Raw genomic sequence first — 23,013 nt, forward strand, 5'->3', positions numbered from 1 at the left:
TAGAGACAAAGCCAGGTAGTGATCCATACAACCCTAAGGACATTCAAGTAACTGTAAAATTTCCAGACTCATTAAAGGTTTGGGGAGCTTTTGGCTATAATGGTGTTGGAAGTCTTATGTTTTTACCTCGAAATGTGACTATGAATCAGAATTGATACCTGCTGTTGTATGATGACTTACCAGTCTATTTTGAGAAGATTGCTAAATTAATACAAGACTGGTTTACATTGTGTTGTGACATACATTCAGGACTGGCCAAGGGATGTTATACAGTGCTGGGGGATATCTGTTTTATCTTGTTTGCTGATATTTTCATATTTTGCTTCACACTGTAATTAGGGTATGCCAGTTTTTCTACTGGGACTGTGTCTTAAGATTCTTTTTTTCTGTCTTACAAAGTGATAGAATAATTTCCACTTTGCATTTATTCCTTTCTTAACTACCTGTTCAATAAATTTACTCTATTAGTAACATTAATACAAATACTGTACATAATTCTGCACAAATCTGTATGTTTTCAAACATCAGCAAAAAAATAAAAAAGCACACTTCCCTTTTGAGTCCTTTTTACAAAGGTAAGTGACAATGACTGCTGAGCGTGAGCATTTGATGCATATGTGCCTTCCCCTCCTTGCCCTTACACAGAACATAGGCTTGATATTGTGGAAGGAATTCTGGATGCTAAGATCTTCATTTTTGGATGCTGACTGCATGAATGATATCTTCGTCTGTGAGAGCTGATGGATTAACTTGCATCTGATGACCGCCATCTCGCATTGGCATGAAGTCAACAAACCCAGGCGAAAGAAATAACTGGTCACTAATGGTCTCTCCTGTGGTAATTATTTAAAACAAATACTGCATAGTTCCACCAAAACTATTGCTCCTATGTAATTGGTTAAATTAAACCTTGAGCAAAGTGGCACATACTCTTTTGCCATCTTATGTGACAGTGAAAACGTCTTATTTGACAGTGAAAAGAAGGTTCTAAAACTTTCATTCACTGTTTCTAATAACCATGACCTATCAGCTGGTCAAGAATTATTGGTCATATAATCAATTGGCCTTGTCTACATGACTGTCACTTAGTTGTATAGTCAAGGTATACAAATAAAATTTCCCTTAGTTTCACCAGGCAAGCTCAAGAAAGATTGCAACTGCAACATTAAGGAGTAAAAACTTTAAAAGTAAAGGAGAAATGGTTAGGATAATATATAGTACCTTTAAAGATTGGATGACAAATATATATATATTCATTTATCTATTATACTTGATCGCTACTTCCCTCGTTACGGAGGTAGCAACAGGAAACAGATGAAGAATGACCCATCCAGTAATATACACATATATGTACATAAAGACTTATGCATATACATAACACATGCGCATGTACATACTCATACTTGCTTTTCTTCAATCAGTTCCCCCACCACACACACACAAGGAACAGCCTTGCCACCCCCTGCTTCTGTGAGGTAGCACCAGGAAAACAGACAATAAAGGCCACTTGCATTCACACTCAGTCTCCAGCTGTCATGTGTAATGCACAGCTCCCTATCCACATCTAGGCCTCACAGACCTTTCCATGTTTTATCCCAGACATTTCACAAGCCTTGATTCAGTCCACTGACAGCAAGTTGACCCCAGTATACCACATTGTTCCAATTCACTCTATTCCTTATACACCTTTCACCCTCCTGTATGTTCAGGCCCTGATCACTCAAAATCTTTTTCACTACATCCTTCCACCTCAAATCTGGTTTCCCACTTCTTGTTCCCTCCACCTCTGACACATATCCTCTTTGTCAACCTTTCTCCCACTCATTCTCTCCCTATGTCCAAACCATTTCAAGACACTCTTCTAATCTCTCAACCAAACACTTCTTATTACCACACATCTCTCTTACCCTTTCATTATTTACTCGATCAAACTACCTCACACCACATACTGTCCTAACACATTTCATTTCCAACACATCCATCCTCCTCTGTACTATCCTATCTATAACCCATGCCTTGCAACCATATAATATCTTTGGAACTACTATTCCTTCAAACATACCCATTTTTGCTCCAAGATAACATTCTCTCTTTCCACACATTCTTCATCTTTCCATGAACCTTCGCACCCTCCCCCACCCCATGACTCACTTCCGCTTCCATAGTTCCATTCACTGCTAAGTCCACTCCCAGATATCTAAAACACCTCACTTCCTCCAATTTTTCTCCATTCAAACTTAAATCCCAACTAACTTGTGTCTCAACCCTGCTGAACTGAATCAGCCTTAAATGCTGTATCATCGGCGAACAACATTTGACTCACTTCCCAGGCCCTCTCATCCCCAATACACTGCATACTCGCCCCTCTCTCCAAAACTCTTGCAAAGATATTAAGAATTTTATGACGATCACTTTAGAGATTCTAAAATTAATTGGATGAAAAATAAAAGAAGTTTAAAGACAAGCACAAAAGAAAGGAATTTATGAGGCTACAGCAAATCTTTTAAGTGAAAGGTTAACTGAAATAATACAAAAGTCCTACAAAGGTGATATTTAAAATCTGACACTGAAAAAGGATGGTAATTATCTGGGTTCTGTCAACCAGTCGAATACTGGATTCTGACTTATGTATTATCATCCTGATACAATCCCGAGATTTTCTGACAAGGAAATAAAGTAGAAGAGAAATGGGGGAAGAATGCATGGATTGGTGTATGTGAGGGAGGCACATACGGACAGGTATGTTTTGAGTCTTTTGCCATGATCACTCTCTCAATGGGAGTTCTCAGAGACAATAGGTGTCTTTAAATGAAGTTGTCCTCTGAATTAAAGGAAATTCAATACAACAATAAAGCATTTCAACATCGTAACTCAAATTATGGGGAGAAATCATACCATCTCCTCTCCTGGTGATGGGTGAAGTCTTTTGGTGCACTGACCTACTGCTGTACTCACTGTCATATTCTACTCCCTGGTCTGGGTTACCATCTTTCATTTCTGCCTTGTGAATGTGCAGGTCAATTACTCAGTCACATATGAAACACAATTTCTCTCCTTAAATTTCACCTTAACTTATCCCTGGGGACACAGAAGTAAGAAGACTTCCCACCTACCCAGCAGTGGTAGCGAAGGTGGAAAATCCTCCACTTTTGTACTGTCATTTTCCAAAAATCAGGAGCACTAGAAGGAGCCAAACTAGGATTTGTCCTTGAAGGGGTTTTACATTGTGAGTGTTTGGAATTGGAATGAAAAGAAGGGTCACAGGTGCTATTTTTGACCCGAAAGTTCTGCAAACAAACAAAATAGAGCTGAATGGGTAGAACGTTGAGGTTAATGTCTGGGTTCTGTGAGAAGAAGAGAGCAAAATATGGGGTGACACTGTGGCTTTCTGTTAACAGGAGGATGGTTCTGGATTAAAGTAGGTTAGAATGAAAGGAGGTAAGTGACTGCTACGCCTCATGAACTCGAAAGAAGACGAAAGCAGTGCATTTTGGCAATTCAAATGCAAGGAACTCAATCTTGGTGCTTAGGCTTACAAATCTAAGGTGCAATTCAGGGCAAAATTGGGTATAGGTGTCAATGGCCATTATTAGATAATGTGCTAAATGACAAGCAGGCAAAGGAGAGGTTGTTGGAATGTGCTGAGAGTGGCAGCAGGCAGGGTGTATCATCATATCATGACCAAGGCATGTGTGAAGGTCTGTGGCTTTTAGGAAGGGGAAATTATGTATGGGTGTAAGAGACAAAGGTAAGTGAACTAGAGATATGTATCTATGGATGCGGCACTTTAATGTTGTGTGTAGCATCCCAAAACTGACATGAAAAAGGGTACAGAGTTCTGAACTGAACAAGTTAATTGCACTTGAAAGAGAAAAGGGATGCATGGGTTATATCTGTTGGGAAGGAGTGCAAGTGCCTGTGTCAAATAGTGTAAGGAAGTGCAAGAAGGAGAGAGAGAGAGAGAGAGAGATAGTTATGACAGAAGCCAAGGGAGATATATGATGACCATCAACAGAAAAAAAAAATTTTTGGAAAGGAGTGATAGCATGAGAAGAGTCAATAAGGGCAACGGTGTCTAGAGCAGTTGGGACAGGATGAAAAGAATCCTAAATGTCGAATGAGTGGGAGGTAGACTTGGGGTTTCTGGGACGAAGTAGCAAGCAGTGAAAGAGACACAGTGAATGGCACAGCAAAAGGGATTGTGAAAACCTCCCATAACTGAATATGGCAAAGCAGTGTGGGTGCATGGGATTACAGCTGAGTTTCTCAAAGGACAGGGATGGAATGATGGCGTTGCTGACGAGTTAGCCAAGCTACCTTTCATTTGTGTGGCCCAAGGTTAGGCCCCTCACGACTATACCTTCAAATAAAGAAGTGGACAAAAATAAATGTTCTAATTACAGAGGTGTCTGCATGCCATGTATGCCTACTAAGGTGTAGGTGTGTGTGTGTGTGAGAGAGGTGATTAAGAGGGTTGCGATATGCACAATGCTTCACACTGAGGAAGAACAAAGTGGCTTCAGAAGATTTATTTGTGTGGATCTGGAGTTCATTTTGAAGGATTTGTGTGGAAACTGTTTTTTCACAATTGCGGATCTAGAGAAAGTGTACAATGGACACGATAGAGATGCCAAGTCAAAGGTCCTTAGAATGTGTGATTTGAACTACACATTATAGTTTTTACCAGGAGAATAAGGTAATGAGGTATGTGTGGGAGAATAAAAGTGGATCTGCATCATGGATGTGTAAGGTCACCATGGGTGAGCATAACTTTTGGGTACTGTGAACAAACATCATAATACACAGAACGATGAAAGCTCATCAACAAGTACGTCATATCACATATAACATTGTATGTGTTTGTCTTTTAATGTTCAGGGTGGTGAAGGATAAATATGTAGAGGTCTTTGTGTTAGGGCAGGCTACAATATCCTCAGAGCATGCAAGTTGAATCAAGTCACTGTTTGCAGATGACATGGCTCTGGTGGCACACTCCAGAGAGAAACTTTAAAAGCTAGCATATGAATTAAATCTACAAGATGAACAAAAAGAACTGAGTCAAAGTGAAAAAAAGAAATGTCATGGTGTGCAACAGGGTCATGACACAGGGTGGGGTAAGTGCAAGTTTGAATTAGGAAGACCTGGGGAAAGTGCAGTGCTTTAAAGTGGGCATGGCAGAATGTAGAAACATAGGGGGATGTAATGTATCATAAAACAGGATTGGGCTACAGTCCCAAGTGTGTTAAGTAACCTGTGGAGACAGAACTCAGTTTCTATGAGGGCAAAGATTTGTGCATTTCAAAAAATAGTAGTCCTAACAGTGTTTTATTGTCTAGAATACATACAAGAGAAAGAGACAGCATGTTTTGTAAATGAAATGCCTGTGATGAAAGGCAGGTTAACCGTGCAAGGAATGACAGTACGAGACAAAAATTAGATGGTAGGTGCAATGTGTGCTAGGGGTAAATGAAAAAGGATTGACTAAGAGGATCTGTGTCAGCAGTGGAGGGAGCACAGAAAGACTGAGGAGATAGAGAGATGCAATGAAGAAGACTTTGGTGTGTCGGGTACTGCACATTCAGGAGGGTGAGAGGCATGCACTGGATACAATGGATTAGATCGAAGGGCAGCAACAACTTCTCGACGGACTGAACTATTGCATATGAAACGGTCTGCAGAGCTTGGCTATGGATGATGTTGGGCCCTGGTTTTGGTACATCACAAATGACTGCTACAAACTAGACGTGTACTAGTGAGGCCACTGGGGATTCGAAAAAAATGAGATCGTGCGAGGCTCACTGGTGACAGTGACATTCAAGGATACGGAGAATGAGGTCAATGAAATATTGCGAGTTTTACCTCTTACTCCTTGGGCTTACACTTGGCGTCCTTCTTACTGGTCACGTCACTGAAATGTTGGGGTCCCTTAAAGTTTCTGGCAAGCTCTTATCAGATTTTTGGTGGGCTTCCAGAGTTAAAAATTTGGCAGGCTCCCACTTCTATTGAACTAAATTCTACCTCTGATTAATTATAATTAAATATTACGTCCAGTTAATTTCTGTTTCTTTAACTGACATCTATCTAATGCTACGGACTCTACTTACCGCTTCCTTTTTAGAGGGTGTGTATTCAGAATCATTATCCTCAGATTCATCCTCTGATGGGCTCTTTGATGAGGAACTATCCAATTCTGATTCTGATTTTTCACGATATGAGGGTCTCCAGGTCTCTCCAAGGGGAGGCGGTGGAGATTTGATCCTCACAGTAAGTTCGTTCTCCCCAGGCTCTACGTGCGGCAGAGGCCTATCACCCTCCCGATGTTTGTGTTTGTGTTTAGATTTGTGTCTATGACGATGGTGAGGGGACGATTCAGTGTGTTTGTGTTTTTTGTGTTTCTTTTTGTCCACTTTTCTGTTTACCTTCTTAGTGGCATTTTCTTCTTTTTCTTTCTTATTTTTAATATTAACAGAACTCTTCTTATTTTCCTTCTCCACCTCATTATTTTCATCTAGATGCTCATTTAAACTGTTCCCATCATTAACACTATTGGTTGAACATGTCCTCGTTTTCTTTTCTCTTGACTTTGAGACGTCTTCTTTCACATCTGAGAGGCTGTCTCCTGTTAGTCGTCGCTTCCTCTTGTTGAGACTCATTAGTGGATTAGGGTCATGTTCTGAAAGAAAATGTTATGAATTTTAATGTTCAGAAAATAATGATGTGTATAATAAAAGCAATAAGTATACAAAAACGTTCTAAAAACATATTTTAAAGGATAATTAGTATTCTTTTCTTAGAAATTCTAATGCCAGAAACATTACCTTAGACGTAGATGACAAATGGAAAGATACCAAAATTTTTAATAAATTTCACTACACAACAAATTACCCTTCCCATCCTACAAGCATCTGTGGTACACCTGCAGTCGCAGTTAAGCATGCACAAAATAATGTGCCAATGTTTCCTGTCTTATTTCATATCTCCCTTAGCAACCATAAGCCTTAAAAAGATACGACACATAACCAGCAGTAATAATTCCCTGCTGGACATTTTACAGCTGTCAATTTCCCTCAGCAGTCATGGTATTTATAACAATGCATATAGCAGCTACAAACATGAATGCATGGTAACACAATAAGAAATGAGATGCATTTTAACGAAAAGCAGTGATATACAGCCATTCCAAGACATACGTCTGAGTTCCGTTCTGACCACATGGTCAATCTCGAAATGGACATGTTGAGAGAGATGCTGTGATGCACACAGTCACTATTGTACGCATGCACCCATTAGCACTGGTGGACGTATGAACGAGCGTAATTTTCATATTTACATATACTAATCTATATTTTTCTCCGGTCGTATATACGGATGGTCATAAGCAAGGGAGAGCTTGTACAGAATTATGATGGTAATCTTCATATGAAGTTTTATTTGGCCTCCATAATGAAAGTTTCACTGTGGAAATTGCCATACAACCAGGCTAACAAACTACTGTACTGATAAGGAAGCTTAAAAGAGATTATTACTACTGAGAAATATTTGTTTGTTTTTAGGTGTTTTATGTAATTTAGCATTATGTAATTTTGAAGCATAGATGTCATTGAAGCATAGCATGTCATCTTGAAAGAGAAAGAAATATGTATTTCCTGCATTAGTGACACAGCATCAGAAACAGATGACAGGAAATTAGAGAAAATAACTCACTTGGCTCTTGTTCCTTCTGAAAAAATATTATTATGAGAAGTGGGAGGATGTCCAGCCTTCTACCATCTGTTATGATAGAGAAATTAACCTAAGTTTCTTGAATATTTTCAGAAGTGAATCTGATGGCTTTTGGTACATGAATGATTTTTGCAGCCTCTACCTAAGGGCATGAAAAAACAGCTAATCTTTTTTATATTTTATGAAAATATATGCAGACAAAATCATTGTTCTTATCCTACCAATTAAAACTTTAATGTTTAACCAATCATTTCCCCAATTTCATAATCATAAGTACAGAAAACTCTTGATTTAACAGACTAATAGGAAGGAAGTGGTGTCCCTGGACACCCTGTCTGCATGCACGACATCGCTTTGAAGGTGTGGGAAAGGTTGGGCGTGGAAGTAGAGGTGAAGCTGCATAGACAATATTCAGTAAAGCTGGATGGCAGTGGCTGCCTTTCTTTGTGAAACCGACATCACCTAAAGGCACTGGTTTTGCTGATCCCTACAACACCGTGGGTCAATGATAGTACCCACCAGCAGCAGCTTTGCCCCCAGTTGTGGTGACACCCAGCCTCAGGCAGTGGCACCCTTACCAAGTGAGACACCGCCCCACACACTTGCAAGATTATGTTTGTGGTAGGCTCCTGTGAAGAGTGAACACACTAATTTGCTCACATGCAAAAGAAGTGTGCTGTTGCTGAGCAGTGATTTGTGTGTATATTTGCCTTAAGCCTTGTCGAATTTTAATTTCACTCCTCTTTTTTTTGTTTGTTTGTTTTTAGCTTTGTTTTTGTTGTAACAAAATGTCACATTTAGTTACCAAAATCTCGTGAGGGGGTGTAGGGTTTAGTGTGTGGTACGATAGTTGGGCGGTGGGCACCCGGCAGCGTGGGAACACTCGCTGGGCAGTTGGAGGCAGGAGTCAGGCTGAGATAGAGGTGATGACACCCCTCTCCTGTGAAAGGATACTTCTTTGTAATAAAGTGGGGACAGACTACCTGCTTTCATTGCACCTCTTACAATCACTTGATGCCATTTTGAATTGTAAGGATTGCAAAATCATTTAGTAAATAGTCACAATTCTGAAATAATGAAAACACTGTATACAACCTGACCGCTACCAAAAACAAGTGTGATATGAAATGCGCATGTTACGGCATTAGAGATTTTTGATTTTTTTTTTAATTATTCTTAATTGTACTGTATTATTCATTATTTCTCTGTTAAATTTGAAATCCATTATATAAGGGTCTGTTAAATCAAGGTTTTACTGTACTGGAAAATTTCATGGCATTTCTGTTTACAATATTCAGTGCACAATAAGTATTATTTTTTCCAAAGATTCAACACTTCACTATTTGGAATCTAGGTAAATTATCTTATTTACTGGACTGGTCAACTCTGAGTATGGCCAATGTGGGCACAAACAGAGCTGCAGCAAAGGGTACTGCAGATGATGGCACCTGCTCTTTATGTGATGATGAGTCCCTTAGAAACTGCCCACCATGATAGCTAGTTTCATCAAAGCCTCCCACCAGCTCCAATGACTCGTCATTTGCTTGAAGTGCCATCTATGACTAGCCAATACAGCCTAAAACATATGTGCACTTGACTCGTTGCACAAAATCAAGTGTCTAGATCGATGTTCGTAGCACCCTGCTACACCACGATAGACTGACATCTGTAGCACTGAGGGGGTTAGGAGCAGAAAGGGTATAGGAAGAGGAAGATAATTCCACATCTTAATGCTCTATTCTTGTGTGAACTGTCCTTGTGTAGAAACCATGAGAAATGCCAACCATATCCACCCCATGGGTCCAAACCTTACAGGTGGGAACATGAGTAGATGGCACGTGGGAGCAGTGACTAAAATAATACCCATACAACGGGGAGGGAAACAAAATCAAGATAAACAGAAAGGAATGGTTGGAAGCAGGTAACAACCGAAGACTTAATGAGAAAAATAACTTCTTATTCCACTCTAAGAGAAGTGGTGGAACAGACAGCCAGCCACCTCAGGTTTGTAAGCAGTACTCTATGCTGGGCCTGTTAACACTGCTGCTCCTAAGAAAATTAATTTAAAGAATCTATAAATCATCCCCAATCTTGAGAAATGGAATTTGTGATATTTGTCTTAGGTGAATGCTGATGTAAGTTAAAATTGGTTACTGCTTCCTCATTTAGATATGCTGCTAAGGCTTGAATTAAGGGAGGGAATATGCACTGTCCATCAAAAGAGGATGAGAATGAGAGAGAGGAGGATAGGAAGCTTAAATCTGTTGAGTGAATCTGTCAGCATAAGAGGTTAGAAGAAGAGAGTAAGGACATAAGGAGAGATAAGAGAGGGTAGGTAATGGTCCAGAACCCTGATAGGATATGTGGGGAAAGTTACTCCATCAAATAACTATTACAAAAGCACCTAGTACATTGGAAGGTAGGCAACACAGGGAGAAAAAAAAAAAAAACATCACATCAAGTACTCTTTAGGTGTAAAAAGTCACGTCTAAATATTCACAAAAATATGAGGGAGAACCTGACATGAACTAGGTGGGAAGAAATATTTGTGATCAAAAATACATGAATACTACTCAAAGTGTTTGAAAATATAAGAGTTAAGGATAACTTTAAATAATTTGCAGATAACAAAAGTGGGAGCAACGAATGGGGCAATACCTTAAAGGGTTAAAGTGAATTTAGGGATTGACGGCAAGCATCCAAGAAGATGGAAAAGTCAGCAAAGAACTGCAGCTATGTCAGAGCCAAATTTCCTTAGACAAGAAGAAATACACCTGCCTATTTGAAGCCAGGAATAACTGTGCAAGAAAAATACAGAAAAGGGTATGGGAGGAGGAACAGATGTAGAATCAGCTACACTAAAAAATGTGGCTCTTTAAGTCACACTTACCTACAGATTGACTTAGAGGGAGAAGGTAAGGCTGAATTACAAATTATACAGGAGATGCTTTTGGTCAATTATAACTTGAGACACTTCACTACAATAATTACTGAAGTTTATGGTAAATTAAAAGTGTTGCAGAATGTATGTGAGAAATACTTAGAAAAGCTAATGGATTTGTATGTAGCATTTATGGATCTGGAGAAGGCATATGATAGAATTGATAGAGATGCTCTGTGGAAGGTATTAAGAATATATGGTGTGGGAGGCAAGTTGTTAGAAGCAGTGAAAAGGTTTTATCGAGGATGTAAGGCATGTGTATGAGTAGGAAGGGAGGAAAGTGATTGCTTCTCGTTGAATGTTGGTTTGTGGCAAGGGTGCGTGATGTCTCCATGGTTGTTTAATTTGTTTATGGATGGGGTTGTTAGGGAGGTGAATGCAAGAGTTTTGGAGAGGGGGGAAGTATGCAGTTTGTTGTGGATGAGAAAGCTTGGGAAGTGAGTCAGTTGTTGTTCGCTGATGATACAATGCTGGTGGCTGATTTGGGTGAGAAACTGCAGAAGCTGGTGACTGAGTTTGGTAAACTGTGTGAAAGAAGAAAGCTGAGAGTAAATGTGAATAAGAGCAAGGTTATTAGGTACAGTAGGGTTGAGGGACAAGTCAATTGGGAGGTAAGTTTGAATGGAGAAAAACTGTAGGAAGTAAAGTGTTTTAGATATCTGGGAGTGGATTTGGCAGCAGATGGAACCATGGAAGCGGAAGCGAGTCACAGGGTGAGGGAGGGTCGAAAGTTCTGGGAGCGTTGAAAAATGTGTGGAAGGTGGGAACATTATCTTGGAAAGCAAAAATGGGTATGCTTGAAGGAATAGTGGTTCCAACAGTGTTATGCGGTAGCGAGTCGTGGGCTATAGATAGAGTTGTGCGGAGGAGGTTGGATGTGTTGGAAATGAGATGTTTGAGGACAATATGTGGTATGAGGTGGTTTGATCGAGTAAGTAATGAAAGGGTAAAAGAGATGTGTGGTAATAATAAAAGAGTGTGGTTGAGAGAGCAGAAGAGGGTATTTTGAAATGGTTTGGTCACATGGAGAGAATGAGTGAGGAAAGATTGATAAAGAGGATATATGTGTCGGAGGTGGAGGGAATGAGGAGAAGTGGGAGACCAAATTGGAGGTGGAAAGATGAAGTGAAAAAGATTTTGAGCGATCGGGGCCTGAGCATGCAGGTGGGTGAAAGGCATGCATGGAATAGAGTGAATTGGAACGATGTGGTATACCAAGGTCGACGTGCTGTCGATGGATTGAACCAGGGCATGTGAAGCATTTGGGGTAAACCATGGAAAGTTTTGTGGGGCCTGGATGTGGAAAAGGATCTGTGGTTTCGGTGCATTATACATGACAGCTAGAGAATGAGTGTGAACAAATGTGGCCTTTGTTGTCTCTTCCTAGCGCGACCTCACACGCATGCGGGGGGAAGGGGGTTGTCATTTCATGTGTGGTGGGGTGGCGATGAGAATGAATAAAGGCAAGTATGAATTAGGTAATAAGAATATATGGTGTGGGAGGCAAGTTGTCAGAAGCAGTGAAAAGTTTTTATCGAGGATGTAAGGCATGTGTACGTGTAGGAAGAGAGGAAAGTGATTGGTTCTCAGTGAATGTAGGTTTGCGGCAGGGGTGTGTGATGTCTCCATGGTTTTTTAATTTGTTTATGGATGGGGTTGTTAGGGAGGTGAATGCAAGAGTTTTGGAAAGAGGGGCAAGTATGAAGTCTGTTGGGGATGAGAGAGCTTGGGAAGTGAGTCAGTTGTTGTTCGCTGATGATACAGCGCTGGTGGCTGATTCATGTGAGAAACTGCAGAAGCTGGTGACTGAGTTTGGTAAACTGTGTGAAAGAAGAAAGTTAAGAGTAAATGTGAATAAGAGCAAGGTTATTAGGTACAGTAGGGTTGAGGGACAAGTCAATTGGGAGGTAAGTTTGAATGGAGAAAAACTGGAGGAAGTAAAGTGTTTTAGATATCTGGGAGTGGATCTGGCAGCGGATGGAACCATGGAAGCGGAAGTGGATCATAGGGTGGGGGAGGGGGCGAAAATCCTGGGAGCCTTGAAGAATGTGTGGAAGTCGAGAACATTATCTTGGAAAGCAAAAATGGGTATGTTTGAAGGAATAGTGGTTCCAACAATGTTGTATGGTTGCGAGGCGTGGGCTATGGATAGAGTTGTGCGCAGGAGGATGGATGTGCTGGAAATGAGATGTTTGAGGACAATGTGTGGTGTGAGGTGGTTTGATCGAGTAAGTAACGTAAGGGTAAGAGAGATGTGTGGAAATAAAAAGAGCGTGGTTGAGAGAGCAGAAGAGGGTGTTTTGAAATGGTTTGGGCACATGGAGAGAATGAGTGAGGAAAGATTGACCAAGAGGATATATGTGTCGGAGGTGGAGGGAACGAGGAGAAGTGGGAGACCAAATTGGAGGTAGAAAGATGGAGTGAAAAAGATTTTGTGTGATCGGGGCCTGAACATGCAGGAGGGTGAAAGGAGGGCAAGGAATAGAGTGAATTGGAGCGATGTGGTATACCGGGGTTGACGTGCTGTCAGTGGATTGAATCAGGGCATGTGAAGCATCTGGGGTAAACCATGAAAGCTGTGTAGGTATGTATATTTGCATGTGTGGACGTATGTATATACATGTGTATGGGGGTGGGTTGGGCCATTTCTTTCGTCTGTTTCCTTGCGCTACCTCGCAAACGCAGGAGACAAAAAAAAAAAAAGAATTATGTACATGTGTATATATGTGCGTGTCTGTGTATGTATATATATGTATACGTTGAAAGATATAGGTATGTATATGTGCATGTGTGGACGTATATGTGGGTGGATTGGGCCACTCTTTCGTCTGTTTCCTTGCGTTACCTCACTGACAAGGGAGACATCGATAAAGTATAATAATAAATAAATATAAAAGCTGAGACATTCCACTAAAGTAACTACTGATGGAGGGACTTCCCCCTCCTATCCCAACAATGGTGGCATGCCTTGGGGTTCTGTCCAATCACTTTCCACTCTAAATGAATGCTCTCTCTTCTAATTCTAGTCCCATTCACTCTCATGCTAATGATTCCAACTTATATACTTCAACTAATGTTCCCTTCCCTCCTCTCCCTGATGTCTGTTCCCCTTTCTGTAGTGAACTTGATACCTCTATCAATTTGCACCCAGGAGGCAATTTACAATGGAGAAGCAGGAATGTTGTTGAATCAGACAGTGGTAATAAGCAATACCCCCCTTCTCTCTCTCTCACTGAATTATTCATTTCCCTCGGCTTTATTTCCAAACAACATAATTCAACCATGTAATTACATAAACATACTAGGTATCCTCCACTTTATCATGAAAACTCATGATATCACAATGGAATCACAATGTCTGATTCCCAATTGCTGTAGGTGTTATACAGGGGTTATAATTATTTTCTTTTAAAGCAGCTATTTTCTATCTACAGGCTTTTACTCACCCAACTATGGAGTACATCTCGTACAGATCATCCCACACCTCTCATCAATTCTTGTGGTACATTCTCTCTTTGAATTTTGCTGTCCGTTCTCTATTCTATAGGTTTTATTTTGGCTACTGTTCTCATGAACTGTGTACCCGTGTTGCTGCTTCAAAGGCTTGGGCACACATGTGGCTGATAATTCCCACAATTCCCATGCAGAGATGGGCCACTCTGTACTTAGCCTCAATCTTCCTTCAAAGATGTGGAATTCTCTTCCACCTACCATCTTTTCCTCTTTGAATGATATCTTTTCCCTCCAAAATCAAGTCTATCAACACATGAAGAGCCCTGATTAATTTATAATTTCTTATTGTCTTCCCTTTTTTTTTTTCACAGAAGATGGCCTTGAATTTGGAAAAATTTTACCTGTGCAATTTCATCCTAAACTTTAGCAAATACAATCACCTAAGAACATATAAACCTACGGAAGCATATAAATTCCATGCGAGCACAGTGCTGCCATTCATTTCACTGTATAACTGGCAGGTTCACTTAATTACCAGCAAAAAACTCACAATTAAAATTCCTCATCAACAAACTTACCAAGCACAGGAAATTCTGGAGGCAAAAGGCGAATATCATCCACATGGATCTTGCCTGCATCACCATCATCGAACTCAACATTCACAAAATTGTGGTTGGTTTCATGGGCTGGAGAAGTAGATGCAGCTATCAAACCTGTAAGCATTACATGAATTGCACTGAGTGTAAACACTAAATGAAGATTCATCTAATATACCTACAGTCTCTTTTTTTCTTTTTTCTATTCTTAACTGCTTCTCCTGGTTCAACAGGGTACTATCAAGAATGTACAAACTTGCCCCTCTTGTGCACAATGAACTTAAATTGGAGACTAGCATCCGTAGCCAAATTCTACGGGTTAATCAATAGATTATCTGCTTTGATTTAGCCATCATCCCCTACGTACCATCTCAATTAAAATCTTTTTGTTCAGTGCATGGTCTTCTCCTGAATATTATGAAACCAGTGCTCGAAAGCTGCTTTCATTTTTATTCTTCCAACTCCTTAACTCCTTAGTCTGTCACCTTTCCCTTCATCTCTCCACCCTTTGTAAGTCTCTCCTCACCCTGGATGGCCTGCCCTCTTGATCTGACTACACTCACTACCAAACCCATGACTCAGATGCTGTTGTTTCCAACCTACCTCATACCACATGCATCTCATTTCCACCTTCTTTTCCCAGGCATTCAAGGCCAAACCCCTCAAATCAGTGCAATATTACTATACCTTTAAATATAAACATTTAATTTCATGTACTACATGGAGAACTAAGAACTTTATATGGAGATATGGACTAAAAAAAAAATTCAAAAGTATACACGACTCAGTTGAAGAAAATGCCATGAACCTCTCATGCACGGTGTGGGAGTCTCTGACGAAAAAATTGCATCGTGCGGTACGACATATGTATCTGACAAGCAGAGGACTAGCAGTCAAGAGAAACGCCTTCATCCAAGAGGCAGGAAGCGTGGTGAGAGCCATGCACAGACCATGGTTACATCTGTCAGGTACTTGTGGGTACGCAGATGTCGACCATTCCTTCCACACTTACTTAACATATGTGGGACATATTCCACCCATAACTCACTTCAGTATCCATGGTTTCATTCACTGTCACATTTATTTCCAGGAATCTAAAGTATTCCACTTCCTCCAAGTTTAAACCCAAACCATACCAATGATATCCACCAGATAATACATGTTTTATGTGAACCTTAAGTCATAAGTTAACTTGGCCACTAATCTAATAAAAGACATAACAATCCAAATATGTCATATCCATAATTTATATCTAACGGGGTTCACACCATCTCTAGAAAATTCAAAAATAACTCATGTACCTGCAAACCCCTTTTATGACCATATCCCATCAGTCTTTTAGCTATCCATCTAATAACTATCTTAAAACTTTATTCTCATTTTTGCGGTATGGATAAAGTGCATATTACTATCTAATCATATCACACTCCACATTGTCATAATATATGACAATTTTGTAATTGCTTAATCAAGAAAGACTTAATGTCTTGCTTCACAACTATATGATCACACTTAAAATCACTTAATTTAAAAGATAAAAAATACTGCTCATATTCTAGTCTAAAATACCTCTTCCTTTTTTATCGTAACTTCTAAACACGATACCTCACAAACAACTTCAAAATGATCTCTGTTCACACTGGTATTATAACGCAAATGCCCACCTCAAAAAAATACAGTAACCTTGCCTTTAACATCCTCCACTGATAAACATAAAAAAAACAAATTATTGTCTATATTATCTTTCTTTTATACATCTTTCTTTTATAAATCTCCCAGTCATTTGCATTATTTCCCTGCAAAATTTTTCCAAATGCCTCTCTCTTCTTTTTCATTAATAATCTTACTTCTTCATCCCACCAAAGGGTAGAGTGGTGGGATGAAGAAGTAAGATTATTAGTGAAAGAGAAGAGAGAGGCATTTGGACAATGTTTGCAGGGAAATAATGCAAATGACTGAGAGATGTATAAAAGAAAGAGGCAGGAGGTCAAGAGAAAGGTGCAAGAGGTGAAAAAGAGGGCAAATGAGAGTTGGGGTAAGAGAGTATCATTAAATTTTAGGGAGAATAAAAAGATGTTTTGGAAGGAGGTAAATAATGTGCGTAAGACAAGGGAACAAATGGGAACTTCAGTGAAGGGGGCTAAAGGGGAGGTGATAACAAGTAGTGGTGATGTGAGACGGAAATGGAGTGAGTATTTTGAAGGTTTGTTGAATGTGTTTGATGACAGAGTGGCAGATATAGGGTGTTTTGGTCGAGGTGGTGTGCAAAGTGAGAGGGTTAGGGAAAATGATTTGGTAAACAGAGAAGAGGTAGTAAAAGCTTTGCGGAAGATGAAAGCCGGCAAGGCAGCAGGTTTGGATGGTATTGCAGTAGAATTTATTAAAAAAGGGGGTGACTGTATTGTTGACTGGTTGGTAAGGTTATTTAATGTATGTATGTCTCATGGTGAGGCGCCTGAGGATTGGCAGAATGCTTGCATAGTGCCATTGTGCAAAGGCAAAGCAGATAAAAGTGAGTGCTCAAATTACAGAGGTATAAGTTTGTTGAATATTCCTGGTAAATTATATGGGAGGGTATTGATTGAGAGGGTGAAGGCATGTACAGAGCATCAGATTGGGGAAGAGCAGTGTGGTTTCAGAAGTGGTAAAGGATGTGTGGATCAGGTGTTTGCTTTGAAAAATGTATGTGAGAAATACTAAGAAAAGCTAATGGATTTGTATGTAGCATTTATGGATCTGGAGAAGGAATATGACAGAGTTGACAGAGATGCTCTGTGGAAGGTATTAAGAATATATGGGAGGCAAGTTGTTAGAAGCAGAGAAAAGATTTTATCGAGGATGTAAGGCATGTGTACGTGTAGGAAGAGAGGAAAGTGATTGGTTCTCAGGGAATGTAGGTTTGCGGCAGGGGTGTGTGATGTCTCCAACGTTGTTTGATTTGTTTATGGATGGGGTTGTTAGGGAGGTGAAAGCAAGAGTTTTTGGAAAGGGGGGCAAGTATGAAGTCTGTTATGGATGAGAGAGCTTGGGAAGTGAGTCAGTTGTTGTTCATTGATGATACAGTGCTGGTGGCTGATTCATGTGAGAACCTGCAGAAGCTGGTGACTGAATTTGGTAAAGTGTATGAAAGAAGAAAGCTGAGAGTAAATGTGAACAAGAGTAAGGTTATTAGGTACAGTAGGGTTGAGGGAGAAGTCATTTGGGAGGTAAGTTTGAATGGAGAAAAACTGGAGGAAGTGAAATGTTTTAGATATCTGGGAGTGGATTTGGCAGTGGATGGAACCGTGGAAGCGGAAGTGAATCATAAGGTGGGGGAGGGGGCGAAAGTTCTGGGAGCGTTGAAGAAGTGTGGAAGTCGAGAACATTATCTCGGAAAGCAAAAATGGGTATGTTTGAAGGAATAGTGGCTCCAACAATGTTATATGGTTGCGAGGCATGTGGGCTATGGATAGAGTTGTGCGGAGGAGGGTGGATGTGCTGGAAATGAGATGTTTGAGGACAAAATGTGGTGTGAGATGGTTTTGATTAAGTAAGTAATAATAGGGTAAGAGAGATGTGTGGTAATAAAAAGTGTGGTTGAGAGAGCAGAAGAGGGTGTTTTGAAATGGTTTTGGTCACATGGAGAGAATGAGGAAAGATTGACCAAGAGGATATATATGTCAGAGGTGGAGGGAACAAGAAGTGGGAGACCAAATTGGAGGTGGAAAGATGGAGTGAAAAAGATTCTGAGTGATCAGGGCCTGAACATGCAGGAGGGTGAAAGGCGTGCAAGGAAAAGAGTGAATTGGAACAATGTGGTATACTGGGGTCGACGTGCTGTCAATGGATTGAACCAGGGCATGAGAAGCATCTGGGATAAACCATGGAAAGTTCTGTGGGGCCTGGATGTGGAAAGGGAGCTGTGGTTTCGGTGCATTATTACATGACAGCTGGAGACTGAATGTGAACGAATGTGGCCTTTGTTGTCTTCCTAGCGCTACCTCGCGCACATGAGGGGGGAGGGGGGTTGTTATTTCATGTGTGGCGGGGTGGCGATGGGAATGAATAAAGGCAGACAGTATGAATTATGTACATGTGTATATATGTATATGTCTGAGTGTGTATATATATGTATACATTAAGATGTATAGATATGTATATTTGCGTGTGTCGATGTGTATGTATATGCATGTGTATGTGGGTGGGTTGGGCCATTTCTTTCATCTGTTTCCTTGCACTACCTCGCTAACACGGGAGACAGCGACAAACCAAAATAAATAAAATAAATAATTATCAAAATGTAACCCTAGAACCCCCTCTTATTGGCTACATGCATTTTCAATGAAGCACTCCATGCACGAGTGGGGAAGGCAAGCTCTTTTGGGATGAGATCTTTAGTGACACTGTACTCTTTTAAGTTAATAATATACCCTTGACGAAGGTGGCTTCCTGCTCACACTTTTACCAAAAGTCTGTTAACGTCAAAGCTACATGATACCTCCTGCGATTTAACAAAGAACATAGCATCATCTCCATAAAATGCATATTGTACCTTGCATTCTATTTCATCCACTTCAGATATACACTGTTATTATAACATCTCACTCTTATTCAATGTTATGTCCAACCCATAAAACCAATGAATAATAATGATAACATTATCACCAATGAAGCATTTCCATATTCACTTCGAAACGCTCCCTCATATTACAAGCTTATCACCAACAAGTACCTACATGAACCAAACCTTTAACTTCTTAGGCGACTTAATTCAAATTTTGACTTTCATTTTTCATTTAAAAAATTTTAATTTCCCTTCAAGATATTCTTTTTCTATTATCAAACTTCTATACATTCTAATTTCATTACAAGCTTCTCTTTCAAATACTTATGTTTACAGTACCACATGGAACCCATGATTAAGGCTGTCTGTCATCGAGTACCTCCATATTACCTCATCCTCAGTTTGCAATACTTCACTATGTCCTACAGCTTCTCATCAGATTTCCCTTCAAATTTTTTTTTTATAGTTTCTTACCTGCAGAACTTTTATCCACCTTACTTCCACACTCTCATTCACATCCTTCATCCTCAACCAACTAAAATACGATATTAACTTACAAATGACCTGATATGCCCTAATTTACATAACCTTATAGAACTTATACCATGCAAACTATGTTTTATATTCTTAAAAATTCATATCAGTCACTATGCACATCCTTGCATTACAAATGTAGCACGTGTACGTACTTGAACATGTATTCTATATGCTTCGGTAGTGATTTTTTCTGTGATACACATATCTATCTATCTATCACTGATTCTCATGTTCTGTCTCCTAATCCATTCATGTCACTAACCATACTGAACTCCTTCCTTGGATGTACTTGACTTTTTCAGAGATATAATTCTATGTCAAAACACATGCTTTTCTGCCCTGGGCTGGCTTATGCACGCATCAAAGGCTCTGTATCATCTGGCCATATATGGCAATCCAAAAAACAATGAAAACAGGCAACACAAATGTAAGACTCTCCCTATAAAGCACGAATAGTAATCACAGCAAGTATTAAAATGATAGGTCACTGCAACTAACTCTTAGAATAAGTAGACCACTAGTGACCATGGTCATTATTTGTAGGCCTCTTCAGTGGATTCAATGCATCTGTGGTGCCCAATGCCAGACTTGGCTTCACTTGTGACACCCACCTGAGGATTCACCAGTCAAGTTTTGCCCAAACAGGGATAAACAACAAAAATGCACGTAATTATATAAATAAAGTCATGAAATGTGAATAAATAGAAGTTACGCACAATGAATTTACCAATCCAGTATTTGGGTTTTTCCCTATGCCAGTTCGTTAACTCCTAAGAAAATTTTGTGCACCTTTTTATAAACAGAGGGGGAGGATGACTGTCCTATTATTATTATCATCATCTTTTTTTTCGTGTCAAAGAGGCCAAAGAAATCAGTTGCACACCAAAAGGTTTATGATTAATCATTCCTAAAAGTTTGCTACTAAATTCATGTCTACTACCATTCATTATAATAAAACTATAACAAATACTATATCATTATTCATTCACTTTAGTGCTGCATTTATACAAAATAATAAATCAGCAAGCAGTTTTTTTTCCAACTCTTCATCAAAAGTTTCTCTTCACAGAGGATTCTGCAGCTTGGAACAAGCCTGATCTTATCCCATTCAATCAAATGTTCCACTAACCCTAAGCTTTGTCTTTTCAACCCAACATGCTTAGAGTATCTTACAAAAAAATTTCTATCACTTTATTTTTTGAAACAATTTACATCATCAATGATATGCTAAATGTTTTTAAAGAGATGCAAAGTCAAAGTGTAAGATCAATTTTCAGGATGAAAAACACCAAGTTGCGGATAGGTTTAAATATCTGGGAGTTAAGGATGGCAGTGAGGAAGCTGAACTTGAAAGCAGTGTTGTGCAAATCAGAGGACTTGAGAGCCCTTTTAAAGATATGGAGAATAATAAAAATTTAGAGTGAACAAGAACCATTTTTTCTTAGAGTACTTGTCCCAGTTGTGGTATGAAACCCAGGTGTCAAAAAAAGCAAGAGTAAAAAACAAGAGCAGTATAAATGGATGACTCCCATGGTACAGATGGAATCAGGTTACAGAATGAAGTCAAAAATCATCATAAAGGGTGCATGAATGAGGGGATGGTATGGATATGTAGAGTCTAAGGCATGTAATAAATAATTCAAGAAGACATACAGTACAGTACAAGAAGAAGGGGTAGATCACAGAGAAGATGAAGAGAAGCACCAAGACAAATGATTCGGGATACGGCTATTTCAAACAAAAATCAGATGTAATGCAAGCATTTTGTGCACAGACAAGGAATGAATAATATGGTCTCACTTGACTAGTCTACTTAGCATGCACAGTGAATAAGGAAGAAGTAATTTCATGAGCTTGCGCAAGTCCAAGCTTCACTTTTAACACGTCGGGCATACGCTGAAGATGGGCAAGTCATGTTCATAGGCCAGCCACATGTACATGATCCACCACAATGAATTGGAAATAAGAGTAATACCCATTTCCTTTGATGCCTGGGAATTCCCACAGAGGGGGTAGCCATGTAAAGAGTCCCCACTTTTCCATCCTTAAATGCCTGCCTGCCTTACAAACACTACTCGATGCATTCTATCCCCTCCCCCTCCATTTCTCTTCCTCAAGTATGCTTCTGTTCTATTACCCCATCTCGCAGGTGGTTTTCCGTTCACACCAATCTCTTTTATCATACTATCATGCACACTCCTTTTAAACTTTGATATGCATCATTACCACATGCCCACCCACCTCAAAGAGTTAACATTTCATCTACTCTACAATTCATTTCCTGCCCACCTAAAACTCTCATCTCAGACAACCATTGTAGCTTTCTTCATTCCACCTACTATAACATGCTCCTATCAAATAACTCATTCCCACAGCCCTACTCCTTGACCCCCATGAGCATTTCCACATATCTAATAAATAACCCCCGACAAAATGAAAAAATTAAGTTTTACTCATTTATAAAATAATGAAGTATAAATTCCTTAGCTAACCAAAGCTAACATACAAAAAAAAATTGCATTAAATACCTTCAATAAACTTTCCTCTCAAAAATCATGTGATTATCATTAAACTTGGTAATTAGGCAAAGACTGCTTTAATTGGTACACAAAGTTAACAATTGTTTAACACACCTGGATAAAGGGCTCGATACTGCTGCGACCAAAAGGCACAAACACGTGTTCCCTCTGCCAAAAACCTGGTGGTACCGGGCTTCACTTCTTTCCACTGCAAAGGAAAACCAACAATTCATCAAAAAATTGGGCAAATGCTTGCTTAAAAGCCATACAACCTTTCCAAATATATATTTTTTTGCATAATAAGCCTTAACAATGATGGATTCATAATAACCGTCGACAGAATGGTGTGTGTTGATGTGGGCCCTAAGTCAGGGAAGCAATTTGCTAATTGCTGTAATTAGAGGTGATATGAAATGAATGGCTATGCTAAAGCAAGGTAACTATACCCTGTTCACTCAAAGCTGATAGATGGAGCCTAGAAACGTTTGAATTAAAGGCTTCTAATTGGTTAAGGCAACACCTTGAGGAACATGGTAAATCTACAGCTCTTCTTATTTTAACACACATCTATTCCTATTGGTAAATTGCTTGCAATATTATGTAGCTAGTTTAAATATGAAATAATTTCCGAAACGAAAGAGGTAAAAATTAGCTTAAAAAGTTTACCGATATCGAAGAAAATTGAAGTTGATTATAAAGTTT

General features: G+C 39.5%; 1 protein-coding gene across 8 annotated transcripts in view; it reads right to left on the minus strand.

Moving 5' to 3' along the window:
* LOC139763188 (uncharacterized) overlaps window positions 1–23,013 on the minus strand; it is a 218,042-nt gene that overhangs the window by 15,522 nt on the left and 179,507 nt on the right. For 6 of the 8 annotated variants that reach the window (XM_071688924.1, XM_071688928.1, XM_071688921.1 and 3 more), the window contains 4 exons: window positions 22,426–22,519; window positions 14,695–14,829; window positions 8,528–8,662; window positions 6,105–6,673 (listed from right to left, as the gene is read on the minus strand). In XM_071688924.1, the coding sequence (XP_071545025.1) occupies window positions 6,105–6,673; window positions 8,528–8,662; window positions 14,695–14,829; window positions 22,426–22,519 (933 nt within the window). The remainder of the gene's footprint in view (window positions 1–6,104; window positions 6,674–8,527; window positions 8,663–14,694; window positions 14,830–22,425; window positions 22,520–23,013) is intronic. The other 2 variants (XM_071688929.1, XM_071688927.1) reach the window with 2 other exon arrangements.

This window comes from Panulirus ornatus, chromosome 46 (genome assembly GCF_036320965.1).
Source record: "Panulirus ornatus isolate Po-2019 chromosome 46, ASM3632096v1, whole genome shotgun sequence".
Lineage (NCBI taxonomy): Eukaryota > Metazoa > Arthropoda > Malacostraca > Decapoda > Palinuridae > Panulirus > Panulirus ornatus.